The 24658-nt window shown below is 42.6% G+C and overlaps 1 protein-coding gene across 5 annotated transcripts in view; it reads left to right on the forward strand.

Moving 5' to 3' along the window:
- esrrga (estrogen-related receptor gamma a) overlaps positions 1 to 24658 on the forward strand; it is an 87912-nt gene that overhangs the window by 41864 nt on the left and 21390 nt on the right. For 3 of the 5 annotated variants that reach the window (XM_070554792.1, XM_015952792.3, XM_015952794.3), the window contains exons 5-6: positions 7990 to 8100; positions 11224 to 11406. In XM_070554792.1, the coding sequence (XP_070410893.1) occupies positions 7990 to 8100; positions 11224 to 11406 (294 nt within the window). The remainder of the gene's footprint in view (positions 1 to 7989; positions 8101 to 11223; positions 11407 to 24658) is intronic. The other 2 variants (XM_015952795.3, XM_015952796.3) reach the window with 1 other exon arrangement.

Consider the following 24658-nt stretch of genomic DNA (forward strand, 5'->3'; position numbering starts at 1 on the left):
TGTTCCCCCTCTGGGAGACTTGTAGCTAAATTTGGCCCTGTAGCATCTGAACCACGTAGCTGTGTGTGTGTGTGTGTGTGTGTGACAAGCATCTGGTTGCACCGGTGCTAAAAAGAAGTGATAATGGAAATGGAGGGATGAGAGATCGGCCTAAGTGGTCTGCTGCACTCTTTCATGAAAACGTCACACAGAAAGGGAAGGAGAAGAAGAAAGAAGAGCCAAAAACAGACAGATGAAATGTCCCGGAATGATGAGCACAACATAAATGCTACTATTTTAAATGTTCACTAAACAGTTGGGTGACGGTTTCCGTGTGTTCTATGAGTTACAGCCACCTTAGAAGCCAAAACTTGACTTGATCCCACTCCCAGTCACGGATTCACACTCCAGTGACAGCCACCTGCCCACTGCCTCGGGCACTGCTGTTCAGATCTAAACAAACACTGCATGACACAAGCGCTCTCTCACTCCCCTCCACTTCACCTCTTTTACCTCTCGAGTTTTGGATTCAGTGTATTTACAAAAGGAATCAATGTACACATTAGAGGTTGACTGATGTTTATTTTTCTGTTGCAGATACCGGCGCTAATATGTAGAAGACATAATGGCCGATATGTACTGTCGATATTTATGGGCCGATTTTCATGGCCTACAGTATAGCCAGACACTTTCCACCTTATGTTCATGCTCAAATGTCATTAATAGCAGTTGATGCACAGCATTTCTGTTTTTGAACTCTGAATTTAACAGGTAAATTTTAACTTTGTGCACCGCTCAGTGTAAAAGTCAGACACCTAAATAAAGTTAATTTAGAGTATTTATCATGCAGATGTTATTAGTGAATGTAAGTGCTGGCTACCTGAGGAAGCGCCTCACTTTAAATCAGTTTTACTGATTTAAAGTGAGGCGCATTTAAATGATATCAGCCGATATAAAAAACAGTGGTAAAATCGGGCCGATCTCTAGTACACATGTATTCTATGTTACTTTTCTTCTTTATGACTTTAAAACATGTGTACTATAACAGTTTTTAATTAGATTATTGTAGTCCTTACTGTTTATTTCAGAGAGACTTTCAAAGTTTTTAGGAACATCTACATTTTATTTGTTCAGAGCATTCCTTTTTGTAGTGTCCTCCTTATAACTCAAACAGGATGCAGGTCCCTGTGATGGTAATGCGTCAGCAGAGTTATATCCTCGCACACGAGTAATGCAAGTAACACACAGACACACACTCGATTTAAATGGGACGGTTGTCTCACCCAATCCACTCACCCATCAGTCCATAAACCCGCATAGGAAAACCTTTAATGTTATTACATCAACACTGCAGCTTAACACACACACAAACACTGAAACAGTCTGAGGTGAGCGAAATCCCTAAAATCTGTTTTAGCCACAAAATAATGTTCCTTCTCTGCTACAAGTGTATTTTTTACATTCCTTCATCATTCAAACAAAAATATATTTATTTTTCTGTCCGCCTCCTCCTCACTCCTCCCCACGTCCCTCTATCTTCCTCATCCCCTAATTCTCTCATCATTTCATTGATCATCTGAAATCGATGTGTTCAGTTTTTCCGTCTGTCTCCTGCTATCTTCTCCACTCCCCTCTGTCGTTCTTCTGCATGTGCACTCGGGTGTCAAAGGCATTTCACTTGCAATCCTTCATCTGCTCACGAGCACGCACACACACACACACATGCTGACACAGAGTGATGCCAGCGTAGTGTAAAAATCTATCCTGATGTGATCAGTGCAGATCGCTCTATTGACAGACGGGAATATTCCCACGATGGAAACGGTTCACCTTCATCACTGTCACCAGGTCTCCAAATGCACCTTTGGGTTTACTTGTGTGTTTGCAGCGCACGGCAAAAGTAGCACCAAATAATTCTGTCCATTATGTGGCATCAGCAGTTAGAAGAGGGTATTCTTAGATTCTGGCCCTTTTTTGTTGTATACTTTATTGTTGCATTTTTATACTTTTGTTTGTTTGTTTTTTTCATTCTTTGTTTGCATAATTATTTCAATAATTCTATCAGCATATTTAATTTTGAGTGTTTTTTTTTACATTTAAACACCTTCTCTGTATTCTTCTCCACCATGCCTTTTCATAACTCAGTTTTTTCTAATCCCTCCATCCACTTCCCCATTTCTCTTGTCTTTTCCCCTTTCTCTCGCTCTCTTTTCTCCACTCTCACCCATTCTTTATGGTTTGAAGGCTCATTTGTTAAAAGGAGGCAACGCACTCACTCTCCCACTAGTTTCCTCCTGTCTCTTTTTTGTGGGCTTTGGAAATATAATTTTCAATTTTTAATTTGATTCATTTAGATTTGATCATTAATCAGTGCTGAGAGAGAGTTAATTTGGTGGAAAATAGATGAGGTAGTTAGAAAGGGCTCTTTATGAAGTGAGTTCAGGGTCTTTTAGGTTTATAGGGAAAAGAAAAGGAGAATTGAGAGTGTCCAAGTAGGAGTTTGTGTGTGATGGCACAAAGAGCCTTAATGTGACTGAAAGTAGGTTGAAAGTGTCCGTCTCACAGGAAGTGTGCTTGTACCAGTTTTTTTTTTTTTTTGTTTGTTTGTTTTTTGGGAACAAAACCTGCTGGAGTGTTTAATAAAGTAGAAAGAAAAATTGAATTCTTCACGCTGGATCTGAATGTTTATTTTTAATCATTGCAAACAAAAGTAATTAAAATTTGACAGAGGGTGACAGAAACAGAATGAATTCACGCTCTCTAAAACTAAATAGATTTTAAAAAGAGAAATGAGAAAAAAAACAGAAGTTTGTTTTTTTTAAAGGGGAACTATGCAGTTTTGGCTTGCTTTTAGCACCCCCTAGTGTCTGTTTGTGGACCGAAATCAAAACATATCTCCTCACTGTGAGTTTGTCTTTTTAACATCTTAATCAAACAGCTAAAATGTCTCCCAGCCTTCATTAGTGTCTACAGGAGTGGTCCGTCACTAAATTAAACAAATCAGCTGTGTTAGTGATCTAAAAGATGCAGGAAACGTGCTGAAAGCAGATTGCAGAACTAGATGTCAGCTCAATTTTTTCTAGGTCCCAACAAATCAGCCTGCCTGTCTGAAGTTGCAAGTGGAATATTCTAGTCACCGGGGGTGATTGGGGCTGGGTGGCCTTTCATTAACCCTGCATAGGGTCACTTTATCAAATACTGGCTAAAGAAAATGATTTAAAAAATGATAATAAAAAAAAAACATTTTTAATGTATCAGTTACTGATTTATTAAAACACAAAACAGAGTGATCCACCTGACACTTTATTTGAAAGAAAACTTGTGCTTTATGGGATTTTAGCAATCGGACTAGTCTGGTTATTACACAATTAAGGAGGAGTTATACAGTCTTTGATTCCAGCAGCTGCATTTCTCCAGTTTAGTGTTTTTTAATAAGCAACAACAGGACCACTGCTGTTTTCTTTTGTTTTGACATCATGCTGCCATTCTAATTTGTAGCCATGGTTGTGGTGTCACAGCTAGGGTTTATGGATCTGTTTTTATGCACTGCAAAATTTCAGACTCGGACACAGTCCTTAGGCTTATGCTACAGCATCCATGTGGTAGACAAGAAGACTTTTCCCTAAGGATTGAAATCCTAAGTTGATTTTATTACTGCTGAGCTTAGCGCTGGTTCTTCATTCCACCTGTTCATCACCAGTTCTGACTCTGCTCTAACATGCTACGCATCAGGACTCAAACACATAATGGGATGCAAGTGAAATAAAAAACATTTAAATGTGCATTTAAGCAACAAAAAGTAAAGAAGAATTGGTGATAAGGTAGGTTTGCACTTCCCATTCTTATGAGTCCTATGACCGTTTGCTGACACTGGTCCTCCCCTGCTGTAACTGGACTGTCAGTCCTTCTGTCTACCTGTCACTGTCCTCAAGCATTTGTGCACACACACATACACTGAAATCCATCATACACACACACACACACACACACACATATATATATATATATATATATATATATATATATATATATATATATATATATATATATATATGATGGATTTCAGTGTATGTGTGTGTACAGAAATGCCGTGAGTGATCTCATCCCTACAAGCTCGGGACTTCTACCAGAGGTCTGGGACCTTGAGGGTTCTGCGCAGTATCTTAGCTGTTCCTAGAACTGCTCTGTTCTGGACTGAGATGAGCCACCGATGTCTTCACTCTCCAGGCTTTCTCAAGTTCTTCTTTGAGGCCCCAGTATTTCTCTAGTTTCTCATGTTCCTTTTGTCCTGATGTTGACATCACTTGGTATTGTTACATCAACCACAACGGCTGTCATCTGTTGTTTGTCCACCAACACAATGTCCGGTTGGATTGCCATCATCATTGTGTCAGTCTGGATCTGGAAATCCCACATGAACTTGGCTCTCTTGTCCTCAACCATCTTAGGGGGTATTGCCCACATTGATTTTGGGGCTTCCAGTCCATACTCTGCACAGATGTTCCCGTACATGATGCCAGCCACTTGGTTGTGGCATTCCATGTATGCCTTCCCTGCCAGCATCTTACACCCTGTAGTTCTGTGGTGGATTGTCTCAAGGGCCTCTTTGCATAGCACTCAGACCTTGTCTGGTGTGGTAGATTTTGGCCTCTGGTGTTCAGAGCCTGTTCCTGTGCAGCCATGATGAGTGCCTCAGTGCTGTCCTTCAGACCAGTTCTGTCTAGCCATTGGTAGGATTTCTTGACAACAGCCACTTCAGTTATCTGTCTGTGGTACATCCCATGTAGGGTTTGTCCTCCCATATACATATGTATATATATATATATATATATATATATATATATATATATATATATATATATATATATATATATATATATAAGAGTAGTAGTTCATTAAAACCAAGAGAATGCTCAGCCATTCTCCCTGACATTTTTCTTTCCTGTCAGTAGAAGACTGTGTTAACTCTCTTAGGTGCATTAACTTGAATGTGGTCAGCACATTTTTCAGAGGATTTAAATCTCTGTGAGCAAGCAAATCTCTTCCTTGCTTCCACTCTCTTCTCCCTCTTTTGGTCTCTGTTGGTTTAAAACCAGTGTACAGTTTAAATGTATGTTTGTCTGTGCTGCTGTTGGTATTGATGTATTCTGGCTGTGCTTCATAATCATATCAACATAAGAATATTTTATGAATTTCAGATAATTTTCTGGTGTAAACTCTTTTTGTTTGCACAGATACAGAGACACATTTGGCTCTCTTGTTCTTTGCAAAAGCTGCTGCCTTTAAAAGTGTTTAAACAATTTGGACCCAGGTCATTTAAATGATTTGCCACTGGTTCAAGTGAAAATGATTTCAAAACTTGCCATCTCCTCCTTTTCTGCCCTCTCCTCTCCTTTCACTCTCTGAGGTACATAGCACCTCTGTCTGCATTTTCCACACTTAAGTGGTAACCACGGTAACATCCAATCCCTTGAGAGATTGGCCTAATTTAATTAGGACTCCTTTGTGTCAATTAATTAATGAGACAGAGAGGGAGACAGCAGTTGGGATGTTGAGATTGGGCAAGACACAGAATAGAGCCAGAAGGACTTTTAGTGTTTTGTAGTGCTTTTTAAGGTTTTTATTGCTCTTTTAGGACACAAGAGCAATGAAAACCTTAAAATGCATAAATAGATGTTAAAGGGATTCATTGCGTCGTCATCGTCGTCGTCTTCCTCCGCTTATCCGGGTCCGAGTCACGGGAGCAGCATCCCAACTAGGGAGCTCCAGACCGTCCTCTCCCCGGCCACCTCCACCAGCTCCTCCAGCAGGTACCCAAGGCATTCCCGGACCAGATTGGAGATGTAACCTCTCCAACATGTCCTGGGTCAACCCGGGGGCCTCCTGCCGGCAGGACATGCCCGAAACATCTTCCCAGGGAGGCGTCCAAGAGGCATCCTGACCAGATGCCCAAACCACCTCAACTGACTCCTTTCGATCCGGAGGAGCAGCGGTTCTACTCCGAGTCCCTCCCGAATGTCCGAGCTCCTCACCCAATCTGTAAGGCTGAGCCCGGCCACCCTACAGGGGAAACTCATTTCGGCAGCTTGTATCCACGATCTCGTTCTGTCGGTCATTACCCAAAGCTCATGACCATAGGTGAGGATTGGGATGTAGATCGACCGGTAAATCGAGAGCCTGGCTTTCTGGCTCAGCTCCCTCGTCACCATGACAGATCGGCTCATTGTCCGCATCACTGCAGATGCCGAACCAATCCGCCTGTCGATCTCCCGATCCCTCCTACCCTCACTCGTGAGCAAGACCCCAAGATACTTAAACTCCTCATCTTGAGGTAGGACCTCTCCCCCGACCCGGAGTTGGCTAGCCACCCTTTTCCGGTCGAGGACCATGGTCTCAGATTTGGAGGTGCTGATCCTCATCCCAGCCACTTCACACTCAGCCGCAAACCTACCCAGCAAGAGCTGAAGGTCAGAGCTGGATGAAGCTAGGAAGACCACATCATCCGCAAAAAGCAGAGATGAGATTCTCCCGCCACCAAACTCGACACACTCCACACCACGGCTGCACCTAGAAATTCTGTCCATAAAGGTTTTGAACAGAACCGGTGACGAAGGGCAGCCCTGGCGGAGTCCAACCCTCACCGGGAACAGGTCCGACTTACTACCGGCTATGCGGACCAAACTCACGCTCCTCTGGTAAAGGGACTGAATGGCTCTTAACAGAAAGCCACCCACCCCATGCTCCTGGAGCGTCCCCCACAGGGTGCCCCTGGGGACACGGTCATAAGCCTTATCCAAATCCACAAAGCACATGTGGACTGGTTGGGCAAACTCCCATGCCCCCTCCATCACCATTGCAAGGGTATAGAGCTGGTCCACAGTTCCACGGCCAGGACGAAAACCACATTGCTCCTCCTCAATCTGAGATTCAACTATCGATCGGACCCTCCTCTCCAGTACCTTGGAGTAGACCTTTCCAGGGAGGCTGAGGAGTGTGATCCCCGTATAGTTGGAACACACCCTCAGGTCACCCTTCTTAAAGATGGGGCCACCACCCCGGTCTGCCACTCCACAGGAACTGCCCCCAATGACCACGCAATGTTGTAGAGACGTGTCAACCATGACAGCCCTACAACATCCATAGCCTTGAGATACCCAGGACAAACCTCATCCACCCTCGGGGCTCCACCGTTGTGTAGTTGTTTGACTACCTCAGCAACTTCTGCCCCCGAGATTGGACAGTCCATCCCCGGGTTTCCCAGCTCTGGTTCCTCCTCGGAATGCGCAAAAGCCCGGCCACCAGGTGCTCGCTCACGGGCCCCAACCCCAGGCCTCGCTCCAGGGTGGGACCCCGGTAACCCTCCAGGCCGGGTACTCTGACTCCTTGATTGTACATCCATGAAAGATCCTCTGAACCATTCTTTGTCTCACCCTTCACCTAAGACCAATTTGTCATGGGAGACCCTACCAGGGGCACAAAGTGCCCCAGACAACATACCTCCTAGGATCATTAGGGCACTCAAACTCCTCCACCATGATAAGGTGACGGTTCAAGGAGGGATTATTTGCAATTTTTTTATATTTTTAGATCATTTTCTTGTGCCAGTATGTTCTAAAATGATTCTTTACAGGGTTAATGAAAGGCCACCCAGTCTCTATCGCCCCCTGTGGCCAGAATATTCCAGTTCAACTTCAGACTGGTGGGCTGCTCTGTTGGGCCAAAATTGAGCTGACATACCTGGTGCTGCATTCTGCTTCCAGCACGTTTCCTGCATGTTTTTGGTCATGAACACAGCTAATTTGTTTAATTTAGTGATGAATCACTCCTGTAGACACTAAGGAAGGCTGGGGAGACATTTCAGCTGTTTTTCTACACTGTTCTCTCTTTTGCTCCTTATTTTAAATTCCTGTTTGCTTTTTTTTTACATTTACAACCTTAGAAGTCTCTCTTGTTATTTTAGCATACACACTATGAAGGTATTCATTGTCTTTCTTTGTTTTTCACTTTCAGGAGTTCGTCTTGACAGGGTCCGTGGTGGAAGACAGAAATATAAACGCCGGATAGATGCAGACAACAGTCCGTACCTGAACCCACAACTGGCTTTGCCCCCCAAGAAGCCATGTGAGGACACACACACACACACACACACACACACACACACACACACACACACACACACACACGTGCACGCACACGCACGCACGCACACACACACACACACACACACACATCACAGGAATTGCTAGTTGTTTATATGAAATCAAAGACTGGTTCACCTCAAACTTTCTCAAACTTAACAGTGATGAAACAGAAATATTGTTGGCACTAAATCCTTACTATCAAAAATCCACAGCTTTAAACTTCCTCTCGACAACTCCTTAGTTTGCCCCTCCCCTCTGGTCAAGACTCTGGGTGTCATCCTCGACTCCTCACAATCCTTCCAGTCCCACATAAACAATATTCCCCGGTCTGCATACTTCCATCTACACAACATTAACCGCCTCCGCCCCTCCCTCTCTACTCACTCGGTCGCCATCCTTGTCCACAGCCTCATCACTTCCCGTATTGACTACTGCAACTCTTTTCTCTTCGGTCTTCCTCACAAATCCCTCTATAAACTCCAACTTCTCCAGAACTCGGCAGCCTGCATCATTACCAAAACACCCTTCTTCCACCACATCACCCCTGTTCTTCAGCAACTCCACTGGCTCTCCCAGTCACTTCCAGAATCCAATTCAAAATTATCCTATATACATTCGAAGCCATCCATAACCTAACCCCCCCCCCCCCCCCCCATCTCTCTTTAAACCCAGACTCAAAACCCACCTGTTCCATCTAGAATCCCAATAATTACTCTCTTTGCTCCAATCTGTTTGTTTTATGCTGTTCTCTCTTTTATTCTTGTGTATTTTATCTCTGTCTGTAAAGTGTCCTTGAGTGTTTAGAAAGGTGCTGTTGAAATAAAATGTATTATTATTACTCTTCAAACAAAGCAAAAAAGTAAAAGAATCTAAATAACAAACAAAAAATTTAATTCAACCTCATGGAGAATATTTTCAGATGGTCAACCAAGAGCCATTTCAACAGACCATTGGATAATTTAAAATAGACCCACACACACACACACACACTCAGAGGGCAGAGAGAACCCCATCTGTCCAGAGGCGTGCTTATTTCCCCTTTTCTCCCACTACCAGTTTGGGATCGTATCATTTTATGTTTGTAATATTTCATCATAACTGTATAAACGTCGCTCCAGCTGGATTGGCTGCTATTTTTGAAGAATAAAATCCACAATTCACAGTTCCAATTAACAAGGGAGGGTGAGTGAGAGCGACAGAGACAGGTAGAAGGGACGAGATTAAAATACTAAATGAGAGCATTTCCCAAAGTGAGAGAAGGTTGGGAGGGAGACCAGCCACTGCCCTAATCCGGATTAAATTCAACCTGGCACCCACATCAAACTAGAGTTAGCTCTCTAGCTAACCGTCTGCTTGCACACCCACCACACACACACACACACACACACACACACACACACACACACACACACACACACACACACAGTGCAGATTGAGAAGTGTTTAGCAGCTCGGTCCCTAAAGCCCATTCTGCCTAAAGCTGGAGCATATTCTGCTTTAGGCCAATATGTTGAATAGTTGCACGACAGCTTACTGGGACTTTTGCACCACTAATCATAGAAATTATGGGATAATGTGAATCTGTGTATACACTATCAGTGTGCTGGCATGCTCAGTGGCTGTGTGTGCTAGGAACATCTTCACTGGCCAGCTTCTCTGTACTGTAGGTTCTCCTATGTTCTTTTCTGGCCCTGGCATCATCATAATAAAGCATCTCTGTCCTTCAATGGTTAGAGGACAAGACCACATGTTCATTCAATCTGATTTTTCCTACAGAATATCTACTCATCTTTCCCTCTCTGCCAGCACACATCTCTCTCTCTCTCTCTCTCTCTCTCTCTCTCTCTCTCTCTCTCTCTCTCTCTCTCTCTCTCTCTCTCTCTCTCTCTCTCTCTCTCTCTCTCTCTCTCTCTCTCTCTGTCTCTCTGTCTCTCTGTCTCTCTCTCTCGCAAACACACACACACACCCCATCCATCTGTAGCCCAATCCCTAGTCTCGGCATCCTCATTGATCGTTTGAGAACAGAACAATAGCCCAGAGTTTGGAAATGGGCTTCCATTGATTCTAATTAGGGAAACATTAAATAAGATTTACCCACAGATACTGCAGTGTGACTCGGATTGGTGAAGCTCAGATGACCCCAGAGGTGGACCGTGTGTGCATGTGTGTTTGGACAAACACACACACACACACACACACACACACACACACACACACACACACACACACACACACACACACACACACACACACACACACACAAACACACACACACCTTTTTATGTGTGATTGTAAGAAAATTGGGGGTGGTGGACAGTCTTAGATCAATACACAACTCTCTCTTGCTGTTTATCTGCTTATCATTGTCTGAACTTATCCATGGCTCTTTGTCTACATGTCTGTCTTCTCCCATCACTAATCTCTCTCTCTCTCTCTCTCTCTCTCTCTCTCTCTCTCTCTCTCTCTCTCTCTCTCTCTCTCTCTCTCTCTCTTTCAATCCTTCACTCTTCTCTTGCTCTCCTATCCTGCATCAACATGCTTGATTAGTCTGTGGATTAATTTGGACGTGGGATATCAGTCTGTTACTAATGGGCCATAGAGGTCTCATCACCACATGTCACTATTCCCAGTTGAGCCGTTTCGCTTTGAGAATGATCTCTCTTTTCTCTCTGTGTCGGTGAGGACTCTCAGGGGCTGTTATGCAATTTCACAATATAACATTGTGGGAAACTTGGATGGCTGGTGGCAATGCCTTTTAATTTCAAAGTGAAGCATGTTTTACTTAAAAGTTAAAAACTTTTATATTTTGTTGGTTTTTGGTGTATGTTCATGTGTGATTCTGTAACTTGTAGCTCTTGACCAATGCTAACAATGCAACAAAAGTTTAATAGCATGCATTTTTCTTACACTTTTACATTTGTTGTGTGATTTTTATAAAGCTTCATGTTGTAATTCATGCATAACCAATTACCATCTTTAGACTGATGTTATTACAGACATGTAATACACCCAAATGGCTGTGGAACACCTTGTAGATTGACGAAACATAAATTCACTATCTCCCTGTCTCTGTGTCTGTCTCCTTGTCTGGTGGTCATGTCAGTTGCCTTTGGCTGCCTTGCAGATAACAAAATCGTCTCTCACCTGCTGGTGGCCGAGCCAGAGAAGATTTACGCCATGCCCGACCCGACAGTACCAGACAGCGACATCAAGGCCCTGACTACGCTGTGTGACCTGGCAGACAGAGAGCTGGTTGTCAACATTGGCTGGGCCAAACACATCCCTGGTAGGTTTTAAACAAACAGAGAGAAAAGACTGCAAACCTGCTTCTATCCACAGGTAGCCTGTGGGACATGCAGCTTTGTTATTTCCTCTATAAAAGTTTATGAAAACAGCTGCATACAAAAGTAAAGAGAATGACGTGAAAAGGTTTGAAATCAAATGTGTCTGACATGGAAACATCAGCACGGTTCAGCAATCTCAAATGCAATGAGACGAGTTGTTTTGTTAAAAAAGAAATAAGAAAGGTAGGCGAACTGACAGAGAGACAAATGCAACACATCCGTGCCTCTCTACAGCAAAGAGAACTGAATCTAATCCTCTTAAACTGACCCCTTTTCTGTCCTAATCTCCTCTACTGCATATCTGCAAATGGAGATCTCAAAAATGAACATAAAGATGGAAGCATAAATAAAAACTTGAGAAGAGATAAAGAGCTCAGTCTGGTTCAAGTCTCAGTGACTGGCAGCAGCAAGAAGGGAAGAGCAGCAGCAATATCAGATTACCTCAGATTAGCCCAAAGATTAGTCCCACGGTCAACTGAAAATATGGTTTTTGTTGTTATAGAAAACGGCAGAATAGCCTGTTGTTGCATCACCGAAGCTGAACCGTGGGTGTGTGTGTGTGTGGGGGGGGGGGGGGAGCTACCAGATTAGAGACATAAATATAATTTAGTCATGCTGCGTAAATCTATAACAATAACATTGGTGGTGTTGGATAACAGGGTACATGAATGATACGTATATGATATCAATAAATGTGAAAATAACAGTGAGAATGAAAACTCGAGGTGAAGTGAGTGAGATAGGAATACACATTGCCTCTAGTAAGTGTATTGATCTTTATACTGCTATATGGACAATAACCAGACATAGTTATTGATCTGTATGCTAAGAATAACAGTGAAAATCTGCTTTTCTTTATAAAAACAATCTAAAGTCTCAACCTTATGCCGGTCTTCCATACACACATCCAACGTAACAACTCCTCGAACTTTTCTCACACACACACACACACACACACACACACACACACACACACACACACACACACACACACACACACACACACACACACACACGAATATTTAATGCTTTGCTTGCATTATGATGGTCATTTCCTTTGCTTACTGTTCTTACAAATGAGTGGACAAACTGAGCCAGATTGTCTGCTGAGCGCTGTGTGTGCGTGTGTATGTGTGTGTGTGTGTGTGTGTTTGTGTGTGTGTGTGTGTGTGTGTGTGTGTGTGCGCCAGGGACGAAATTTTGATTTCAGAAGTGGGGGGGGACACAGCAGGCTTGTGCGGATTTGGGGTGGGGGTGTTATGTAAAGACCCTTTGACACGTCACGTGCCCATCTCAATAATTTTTCCATCCTCAATATATATATATATATATATATATATATATATATATATATATATATATATATATATATATATCAAAGTTAAAAAATGTACAACTCTATTATCATTAATATTTATTATCATTATTGAAGTGCAGTTTTGGCTGTTGACAATGGATAGGCCATTGTATTTATTGTTTTGGGTCTTTTTTTATTGTTTTTGGTGCAACATTTTCTAACAGGGAGTGAGATTCTTTTTTTTATTTAATTTTTGTTTGTTATTTTTATTCATTTAGAAGTTCTGGTTCTGGACATTTCAATGTTAAATGAAGGTTTATTTGTTGCATTTTAAAGGGTGTACTTGCATTATTATGATATATTAACATTATATTAGTGGTTATTTTGGTCTAGATAATGTTGACAATGATATCGTTTATCATCAACAATTTGTTGGACAAAATATCGTCCAGCAAAATTTGTTACTTTCCCAGGCCTAGTCAAAAGTATAAAAAGTATTTATACATAAACGGTCCCTCCTGAGATCTGGCCGTTATTTCATTTGCTGTGTTAGAGAACATGCTGAACTAATGTTTTACACATGATCATCACCCTAACATTTGTCACAATGATCAATTTTATGTCTATCGTATCTTCATTATTTCAACCTCACCTGTGAGCCTCCAGCCTCTGCTCCATCTCCTCCAGGCTCTCGTCCTCCATCTCCTACAGCCTCTCCTGCTGTACCTTCACCGGTCTCTCCTCCTGCATCTCTGTCAGTCACCTGAAAAAAAGATGCATGAACTATAAACAGTGGGAGATTTTGGAATGGAACAAACAGAAATATTTACAGGATGGTTCTAGTATGATTCACAATTATTATTAATATAATGTGTGAATTATTCATTACCAATTTGAGTGTATAAAAACATATTAAATATGTTTTTTTCCCTTAAACGTGTTTAAACAGTTGTTGCATTTCAACACACAAAAAATAAATGGAAAAAATAAGATAAATCTAATGAAAAGAGTACATATTTGACATTAAGCTTAAAAAAATCTGTTGACGATGATACTGTTCATTTTTCAGAGCTTTTTAATGTGAACATATACATTGCAATAGATAAGTTTACAATAAAGTTAAATGATAAAAGTTTTGAAGTTACACTTCTACTACTACTAGTAATAATAATCATGATAATAGTAATAATAATAATAAATTATAATAATACGAACAAATTGTGTCTGAGGAGTCAGTTATGTGGAGGAGATTAGTTTGTAAAAGTTAGTTTTGAGTATGTTTGTGAAGGAGGAGGTGAGTCTGAGCTTAATGCAGGGGTGTCACATGTTCCAACTTACGTTTTGACTTTGAAAGAAGTCTCTTATATCCACTTTTCGTTTTCTTGACATGCTGCCTCCTGGCTGTGCCTAACTACCAAAGACTCACAAATGAACACTTATTCAAATGTTATGTAATTGTAGCAGTGCTGAGCTCTGATATTACACAGCGTCTAGTTGACAATGTGACTCAGTACCGGTGTTCCCTAGCGGCTCCAAACCAGCAAAACAACGTGAGCACGTTCTGACTGTTTACAAGTTGAGTGACAGCAGCAACAGCCAATAATACGTTAGCAAGTATCAGCAGAGCCAATAGATTAGCTTTTGGGCGGGTCTAATAGTAAACCGGTTTCCGTTTCGGTCCTAGTGCTCAACCAAATCCATTTAATGGAGCGTAACATTATTTTTGGACGGAAAAAAGTGCAGGGGACCAAAACTGCCTTTTGAAAAAGTGGGGGGGACATGTCCCACCCGTCCCCCCCCAAAATTACGTCCCAGGTGTGCGCGTGTGTGTGTGTGTGTGTGGGGGGGGGGGGGGGTTACAAGTGTGCAAGTTGTACCCTTGTGAAGACCGGATTTGGGATATTTACTAACCTTCTTACGATCGATGGTCCAAAACCCGGTCCTAATACGGAGTACTCCCTACTACAACTACTACTTACTGATAACTTTAGGAATACACTGGTTAGGGTTAGGGTTTGGGTTAGGCATAGTGGACTAGAGCCCTGCACTGAAGCCCTAGGCCCTCAGGTCGGCCCTGCCCGACGGCCCTCGGGCCGGGCTTTGGGCCAACGACTGTGTAATTACCTTGGACATGGGCCGGGCGCCTTTATTTTTAATCAAATTCATTAAAAAAATTGAAACACTTATACCAGGGGTCGGCAACCTGTTCCCATCAAAGAGCCATTATTACCTGTTTCCCACAGTAAAGAAAACACTGGGAGCCACAGCAGCCACAGCGTTGTGGGCGGGGCCTACCCTCAGACAGCAGAGCGCTGCTCACAACAGGTGACAGCAGCCAGTACCGGTCGCTCGTGTACGTCAAAGCTGTCTTTCATAAGACGATAATCAATAAAACGATTCATATAAAGTGGATCCAGAAGCTGTAGCCCGTCTCTGCCGACAATATTTTGATATTTTTCACCCTGTTGGTGGTTTTACTGAGCAGGTGCCACTTTTGTCATACGTTTCTTTTTAAAACATGTTTAGACTGTTCAGAATACAAATCCAGGCTCTGTCACGTTTGATTGTTGTAATTAAACTTTGTAGGTGGGGAAGGTCAGAAAAGGATCCGATCAATTTGTTTTTCCCTCATTTACAGTGACGGAGATAACGGCGCAGTGCGCCTGGCTCTGGTGTTAATCAAGTTAAATTATATCAATTTGTAACAATTTTCACAAGAAAACAGAACAGTTCAAAGCAGCGCTTGTGTTGTGTTGACCGGACAGTTCCAGTTGACGGATTATTTTTACGGAGAAAGAATAGAAAGAATTACCCCGACGCATGCAGACGAACTGACACTTTATTCATTTCGCACATCGCAGATGTAGCTAAATCACTCAAGAAAAGATTCCCATCTGAACATCTGAGCTGGACACTGAGCTCAGCGCAGCTCACTGTCAGCGTGCACTACATAAGGTACACAGCGAGCTGAAGATGTGGAGAGGGGATTGGAGCACGTCGCAGAACCAGAGCGCATGCGGGAAGATTCGTCCGACTGAATTCAGTCGGAGGAATCTTCCCGCTGATCTGAATCTGATGCGGCTCTCTGTGCTTGTAAAATAATGAATGGATATTTAAATAAAATGCTTTATATTTTACTGAATTAATTTTATATCTGTAAGTCAATTCTAAATGTAAAGATTGTCTGCGTAAACCTGAACAGGCCCAACCTGGTCTGACTGTGAGACCGGGTTGACGCGTCACGCTTGTGCGTAATCATATTGGCGCTTTCTGAGCTGAAGACGATGTGAGATTCTGGGATTCTCCTCCTGGATGCGTCGCCACATTGGAGACAGGAACAAGCACAATTCAGCCAAAGTTTCATAATCAGGGAACATTTTCTAAGTGACAAGTCTCTCTGAGAGACCGGGTTTGGATAACACTCGCTTCAGTGGGAGGAACCTTCCCGCACACGCTCTGGTTCTGCAACGCGCTCCAAGCCACTTTCCACAACTTCAGCTCGCTGTGCACATATGCGCTGACAGCTAGCTGCGCTGAGCGGTGTCCAGCTCAGATGTTCAGATGGGAATCTTTTCTTGAGTGATTTAGCTACATCTGCGATGTAAGTAGAATAAAATGTCAGTTCGTCTGCATGCGTCGGGGTAATTCTTTCTATTCTTTCTCCATCAAAATAAACAGTCAAATACGGGAACTGTCCGGTCAACACAACACAAGCCCTGCTTTTAGCTGTTCTGTTTTCTTGTGAAAATTGTTGGAAAGAGATCAAATTTAACTTGATTAACACCAGAGCCAGTGTGCCGTCATCTCCATGATGGTAAATGAGGGAAAAACAAATTGATCAGATCCTGCACGTCTTTTAACACATTGGTCAGGATTGACGCACTTTGTTTTCATTTAGTTGGTTAAAATAAAGTCGGGCTCGGGTCGGGCCCGAGAATCCTGAAAACGTTTTCGAACCGGGTCGGGCTGGGGCTCCACCCCCTCGGGCCGGGCCGGACACGGGCTCAGATTTTAGGCCCGTGTCCGGCTCAAATGTTTTAGTGGACTCACTAAAATGAATGGAAGTCAATGCAAAGTCCTAACATGGGTACAAATACAAGAATGTGTGTGTGTGTGTGTGTGTGTGTGTGTGTGTGTGTGTGTGTGTGTGTGTGTGTGTGTGTGTGTGTGTGTGTGTGTGTGTGTGTGTGCAGCGTTCTGTGAAAAGGGAGCGAAGCGCAACAATTGCTTGGAGGAGGAGAGAAGATGGTGTGATTAGATGAATGAGGAAGGCAATCCACTGTTCAGAGAGAGAGATAGAACTCTTCATCTTCCAAGTGTGTGTGTGTGTGTGTGTGTGTGTGTGTGTGTGTGTGTTTGTGTGTGTGTGTGTGTGATGTCAACACCTTATGAAATCTTCGCTGTTTACAGCACTGAACACCGATATTTTACTCACACTCGTGCCAGACGTGCACACACAATCATGCCCTCACAGAAAGTGATCTACTGTTCACTCACAGAGGAAAGGATTGTCAGATAGAAATACGCCTCCTTCACATTCTTTATCAGCATCTGACACACACACATGCACACACACGCCCATACACTCGTAGAACAGAAGAGGATAGACCTGTTAACCTGTTAGCAGCCATCTTGTTTCACATCTCGTTGTGTGCATGTGAGGGATGACTGTGTTCACCATGCCTACACACACACACACACACACACACACACACACACACCAGTCTTTGCTTGCCATGGTACAGTAATTTTTTTAATCAAATTGATGGAGAGAGAAAGAGCGACAAAGACAAAAAAGACAGAGGCAGAGAGGGGGGAGGTGAAGCCAATTTATGTTTCATGATATGGCTGCGCAGAGCTTCTTACACACACACACACACACACACACACACACACACACACACACACACACACACACACACACACACACACACACACACACACACTAAAGCACATTTGCGATACACGCACACAAAGGCTCCTAACAGTGGTAACAACGTGTCAAGGCGAGCGCCAGGCAGCTAATTTGAAGTCATTAGATGTCTGCCGTACTGGCAACAATTTGTTACGCTCTTACACGCACAAACACACACACACAAAAACACACAGCGTACACACACTGAGTTAAGAGCCGTCTGCGGATAGCGAGGAGCCTAAATTGTAAACTAATTTAAACATCACTCAGCGTTAGAGAGGCTGCCTGCAAGACAGGCCCCCGGATAACAAGACTAGGGTTCCTGTGTGTCTGTGTGTTTATGTGTGTGTGTGGATGTGCGTGCGTGCGTGTGTGTGTGTGTGGGTGTTTCTAGGAATGTCTGACACACAAAATCTAAGAGAATTTTAATGTTACTGACACTCTTTTATTTGCTTGAAGAATTATGATATGCATTAATTTTCATACTGATGTGATCTTATGCAAACTACTGATTTGTCTTTAGAAGAAGAAAATGAGGTTGGACTTTCAAAGACATACCCGTACTGTGGAGACGCTTCAAACCATTCCTACGTTTTTATTTTTAATAATTGCTACTAAATGTTTTACGGTGGTTTTACTGAGCAGTTCTACAGGTTTTGTTTAAAAGTTTTCAATGGTTCCCCTTGTAATTTTTTCAGGTGTTTTCTGTCCAACACCAGATCCCAACCATGTTAATCAATATTGTACAATTTGTTAAAAATCGTTTAAACCATGCAATCCCATATTGCCCTCCATCTTTCATGTCAGGGTTTATGACCTTCTTATGTTGAAAGATGAATACTTGTTATTAGGGCTGCTCAATATATCGCAAATATATTGTTATCGCGATATCAGCGTGCACAATATGCATATCGCAAAGAACAGAGAAATATAGTAAAGAATGGTCAGCTCAAATGTTTGCTACACATAACGCATTCTGTCAATCAAAGGGAAGCATGGTGATTTTTTAACAATAGAGCTCTTCACCCATTTGGCCAATTGGGTGGATTCCCACAGGTTAGAGGCCCGCCCCCGAGGCGAATGACACTTAATTTAGCTGGTTAGCAAACACCTGAGTTAGCGTTGCTCTGCTCTTTCTGCTGATTCTACTTTTCCCGGGATCCACTGATTGCCTTTTCTTGTTCATTTTCTTTTTCCCTTTCCTCACATCTTTTGCTTTTCTCATTTTTATGATTTTTTGTAATTTTTTCATTTCTTTGTTTTTTATTATTTTTGTTCCTGAGTTAAGTTTTTATTTATCACAAGTAATATCATCACTGCAAAATTAATCACTGCATATCGCAGGTTTTCCTAATATCATGCAGCCTTACTTGTTTGTCAAATCCTGAAAAAAAAGCCAAATTAGCATTATTGCATAATTTCACATAATTTTACAAGAACTCACTCAGCCTAGCCTCTGCTTCACACTGGAGGCATCAACGGCGCAGAATGGCAGCAGAACGGTTTACTCGCAAGTTTCGCTGCATTCCAGTTCTCACCAGGAGAAGCCGCCGAGCATCTTCTCTACCAACACATTCTCACTCCCAATGCGTCAGAAACAAACGCGTGTATAGTGACCCTCCATGTCCAATTTAAAATTGTCCTTTTGTCACAGCTGGATGCAAAGGGGATTTTTCCTACTGCAATTCCGATGCAGCATCAAAGTGATGCGATGGGATGTCTGCTGGCGCTGCACTGACCAGCGCATCTCACCCCATCCGAACCTTAGCCCTCTTGCTATTGCTAACTTTCCCCTCACTCCCATCCTAACCTTAACCTTCTTGTGACCTCACACCTTCCCATCACAGTGAACAAGTGTGTCTGTCCTACGCATTTGGACTGAGATTGTGTTGGTTTGGGCCCCAGGTAAGGGGGAGGTTCCAAATAGCAAGGTGGGAAACATTAGGATTGGGTGCGACGGGAACGTTGGAAGTACCAAGAGGGTTAAGGTTCAGATGCGGTGAAAGGTGCTGGTCGGTGCAGCGCCAGCGGACATCCCATTGTGTCAGTTTTATGCTACATTGTGATTTGCAGTCGGAAAGTCTCCTTTGCTTTGAGCTGTGAAGAAAAACGGCACTTTCGGCATCGGGGACGCACCTGAAAATGTCCTTGTTGCGTCTGGTTTGAATCACCCCCGTTGACTATAATGAATTCTATTTGAAGCAGTGGCGTTCCACTGCCGTTCTGGGATGCTGATGCTTCCATTGTGAAGTAGTGGTGAGAGAATCTGTTTGGAACAACTCTTAACTACAACCATGAGAAAATTTAATACATAATCTGTGAAACTGAAAAATCTAAATTTTGCATTTGCCTAAGTAGCTCAGCTAAGGATGACTTCTTGAATTGAAGTGACTCCAAAAGTTTATCAGTTGTAGATTTATGTCCAGATTACTTTCTGAGGGTACCGGGCATGAATTTAGTACAAATGAGTTAGAAAAAGGCCACAGAAAAGCTTTTTAAACTCTTAATGCAAGACTGAAAAACTAGTGATCATGATTATTTTGAAAGGCTACCATTTAAGTCTTGTTCAATTTGAAGTGTGCATGCATACACACACACACACACACACACACACACACACACACACACACACACACACACACACACAGATGCTTGCAAACACACAAGCAGAGGCAAGCTCTTTCCTAATTCCAACAGTGGTAGGAGGCTCCTGGTCGCACACAGTGCACGGTGTATGACGAGTAAGCCGTCACGCTCTGGAAACTGTGGTTATGTGGAAATATCAGAAGTTATTATTCAAAGGGCATGAAAGGCCTTACTGTCCAATAATATGGATTAGTGAAGAGAAGATCTCATTTTAATAGCTCTCAACGAGACAACTCCAGATGCATATTAGGCTGCATGTCATCGTGAAGTGTGTGTGTGTGTGTGTGTGTGGGGGGGGGGGGGACGACGAAGTGCAGTCAGGTGAAAAGAAGAGAACAGCAAATATTTGAACAGAGGAGAACGAGAGAGTGAATTAAAAAAGGAAAGGCCATTCAAAATGAGCCATTTATCTGTCGGTAGAATTAGTCTTTTCGTCCTCTTTTCTCCTCTCTTCCTTTCTCTCTCTCTCTCCCCCTCCGTAATAACTGAATGACTAGCAGGCAGTCATACTAGCAGCTCTTATCTAGTCCGGCCGGCACAAAAGAGAACGACAGGGCGAGCACTTGACTTGACGGAAGACCAAGGAACGAACAAATAAAAGAATCAGCGAATAAGAGCCAGAACCTATAAGTCTTTTTTTTTTTTTACCAGAACCAGGGGCCTTCCTTGCCATTACTATTTTTTTTCACACACCCACCCCTCCCATTGTCTTTCTTATTCAAGAAAGAAATTGCTCTTGGGCCACCCCTTATTCTTTTGCCTCCCTATCTTCTCTTACTTGCTCTTTCTTTTCTAACAGTCTTTCTTCCTCGCTGCCCTTCTGTCCCCTTTCAATTTTTGACACTCAGGATAAGCAGTCTATGTGTGGCTGTAACGCAGGATGATTGAGTTGTAAAGAAGGGGGATGGGAGGTGGAGGGGTGCTGCCATGGGGCCAGTCATTTAATCAGATATGGGGGTACTGGGTTAAGGTGGTGGAGGTGCTGATGGGATAACAGGTAAGAGTGGAAACTCCATCATGTTAAACACACCTCTGTGATGGATCTGAGCCATGGGTTTACCAGCTGGACTGAAACAAAGGAAATTTAAGTAGAGCAAATACAGATCTCTTGACTCGATCACTAAATGTCCTCTTCCCCTCTTATGACCTCTTTTTCTCACTCCTTCTGCCTCCTTGATTTCTTCCTCCAACATGACCTCCCCTTTTCTCGTACTCCGTGGTGTTCTTAACCTCTTCATTATCAAGTCAACCTCCTCTCTCTAGACCCTGTCCCCTCCGACGTGACCCTGTTCTGATCCTCCCAGCTTCTGTTTAGCTGATGTTCAGATGTAGGCTTCAGAGCACTGATGTAAAAGGCTCATTAATCAGATTTTTAATTATTATTATTCCTCTGTGCTGATTCTGATCCTCACCGCAGAAGGGAGTCACTCTGGTTAAGATCCGTCTTTAACTTCCCTTCCTATTTTTGCTGCTGTGTTTGTTCTTTTGGATATGTTAAGCAGCCAGGCATGTGTCCACTCACGCTGCCAGTCAGGGAGGTAGCCAGCCAGGAAGTCAGTCTGTCCAGCCACCACACAGCCAGTCAATCAGCCAGATAGAAAGGCAGCCAATAGTTGGGAAATGCTGATTAATAGAAGTGTCCTGCTCCTTTTACCAAATCAAATGTTGAGTTTCACCAGCCAAGGATGACTTCTTCAAACACACACACACACACACACACACACACACACACACACACACACACACACACACACACACACACACACACACACACACACACACACACACACACACATCTTTGACTTTGATAGTGCAGCTTTCTTAATCAACACTGACATGCATTATAACACTTCACAATGCACAATGCAAGAGATGCAGAACAGCATTGTGTGTGTGTGTGTGTGTGTGTGTGTGTGTGTGTGTGTGTGTGTGTGTGTGTGTGTGTGTGTGTTAGTGTGTGTGTGTGTGTGTGTGTGTGTGTGTGTGTGTGTGTGTGTGTGTGTGTGTGTGTGTGTGTGTGTGTGTGTGTGTGTGTGTGTGTGTGTGTGTGTTTGGGTGGGTGGGTGGGTGGGTGAGGATGGAGGGTATTCGGCGGTAAGGGATGAATACAAAATACATCCCTGGTGACGATGCCAGTGCACAATCCTCTTCTTGTTTTGTATTTTTCTTGTGACTGTCTAATATGGCCTTTCGTTTCTAACCTGCTCCTGGTTTTATGTGTTTCTCTGTTGTTGATGTATATTGTTCTCATCTCTAATTGATTTGTTTATATTGATTTGTACTTGTGTTCATGCTTTATGTTCAGCGACCTTGAATGTCTTAAAAGGCATGTATAAATAAAAATTATTATTATTATTATTATTATTATTATTATTATTATTATTATTAATATTTTCTGCTGATATCACCAATCAGTGAAGATATTTCTTGAATCAGATTTTTTTAAAGAGGAACTAGGCAGTTTTGGCTTGCTTTTATCACCCCCTAGTGTCCATTTGTAGAACTGAAAGCAAATCTCCTCGCTGTGAATTTGTCTTTTTAATACCTTAATCTAACAGTTGAAACGTCTCCCCAGTATTCCTTAGGGTCTACAGAAGTGATTAATCACTACATTAAAATAATCAGCTGTACTCATGATCTAAAGCTTACAGGAAACATGCTGGAACCAGACTGCAGCGCCAGGTATGTCAGCTCAATTTTTCTAAGTCCCAACAGAGCGGCCCGCCAGTCTGAAGTTGCAAGTGAAATAATCTGGCCACAGGGGGAGATAGGCGCTGGGTGGCCTTTCATTAACCCTGTAAACGGTCATTTTAGCTGACTTAAGAAAATCATTTAAATATATGAAAAAAGTTGTAAATTATCCCCATTCAATTTCCCCCTTGGGGATTAATAAAGACAACCTTGAACCTTGAATCCCCTTATATCAGAACCAAAACAACTTTTTCTCACGGTCAAAGAAAAAAATATTCTTTTCTTCTCCAGTTTTTAAATCTGTAACTTTTGGGATTGTTGATCTGAAACCAGACTAGTGTTTTAAATCCTTCCTCTCTGCCTCTTTTATATTGTTTGTCCCTATCAAAGCTATCAACCGGCAACATAAAAATGTCATAGCAGCACAAACAGCTAAATATGTGTGAATGGATACCCACACTGACACACACACACACACACACACACACACACACACACACACACACACACACACACACACATTTGCTCCTATTCTGTCAACAAAGGCTAGCTCACCTTGACAGTGACAGCATGCTGGCCGCCTTCTTCACACAAAAACACAACTTTAGTGTTTTCACAGACAAAAATACAAAATTTTCACATGAACTGATTCCCACAGATTAGGATTATTGGTCTGAAGTCACAACTGGAGAAAGTGTTTAAATAAAGGGCACATTTCCATTTGAGGAGGATTATGTCGTAAAAACTTCCAGATTGAGTGGATCCAGATTTGTTAACAGTCTTGGTCAGATCCTTTGTCTGCGTCCCGCTCCTGTGTATCCTGAAGCGTGTGTCTCACGGCTCTGTTGATTTTCCTTGAGCACTGTTTGGCGTGTTTGATTTCCATTTCTGCTCATATTGAGCTCCATAATACATTTAGAGGCTGAGGTCTCCGTTTAATATGTGTCTGTTTGCCTGTGTGTGAGCGAGTGTGTTTGTCTGTTTCATTTTCCACATTCATGCAAAAGAGAGATCTTATTTTCCGCTGCCCTGCTGCCTTCTGGCTGCCCAGACAAACAAACAGAGGCCTGTTTGGAAATGAAAACAAATATTGATGAAATCAAATTAGGAAAAGAATATTTGATATCTGATCTTAATGTTTGGATTAAGTTGGGCTTCCTGTATTGGATTAGGAGAGGTGGGAGCATATCAGTGTTTTGAGAAAACAGATTAGTGAAGATTTTTTAACAAGTTTTCAACATGTTAAATTTACTTTTCATGTTTGTCTTGAAATGGGCTTGAATTGTCTCCCACAGCAGCTGAATCCCATTTTCCCTGAGTTAATCCAGACTAATGGGGCAAATGTAAAAGCTGTCTCATTAGAATAGTAAACCTATACAGATTATTTATGATATTACATTTTAGAGCTACATTCGGACATCCCTGACCAGTTGATGTCTGAACCACCTCAGCTGACATGTTTCAGCGTGGAGGAGTGGTGGCTTTATTTGGGGCAGATGATGGAGCTTCTTATCTGTACTTTACCTGCCCTACAGCAGAAGCTGATGTTAGCTTCATTTTTTTACTTCACAATCCACATGTTTTCAGGGTTTAAACGTAAACCTACTGGATCCACTCCCCCATCCATCTGGACAAAGCCCTGATC

The sequence above is a fragment of the Nothobranchius furzeri genome, chromosome 9 (assembly GCF_043380555.1).
Source record: "Nothobranchius furzeri strain GRZ-AD chromosome 9, NfurGRZ-RIMD1, whole genome shotgun sequence".
Taxonomy (NCBI): Eukaryota; Metazoa; Chordata; class Actinopteri; order Cyprinodontiformes; family Nothobranchiidae; genus Nothobranchius; species Nothobranchius furzeri.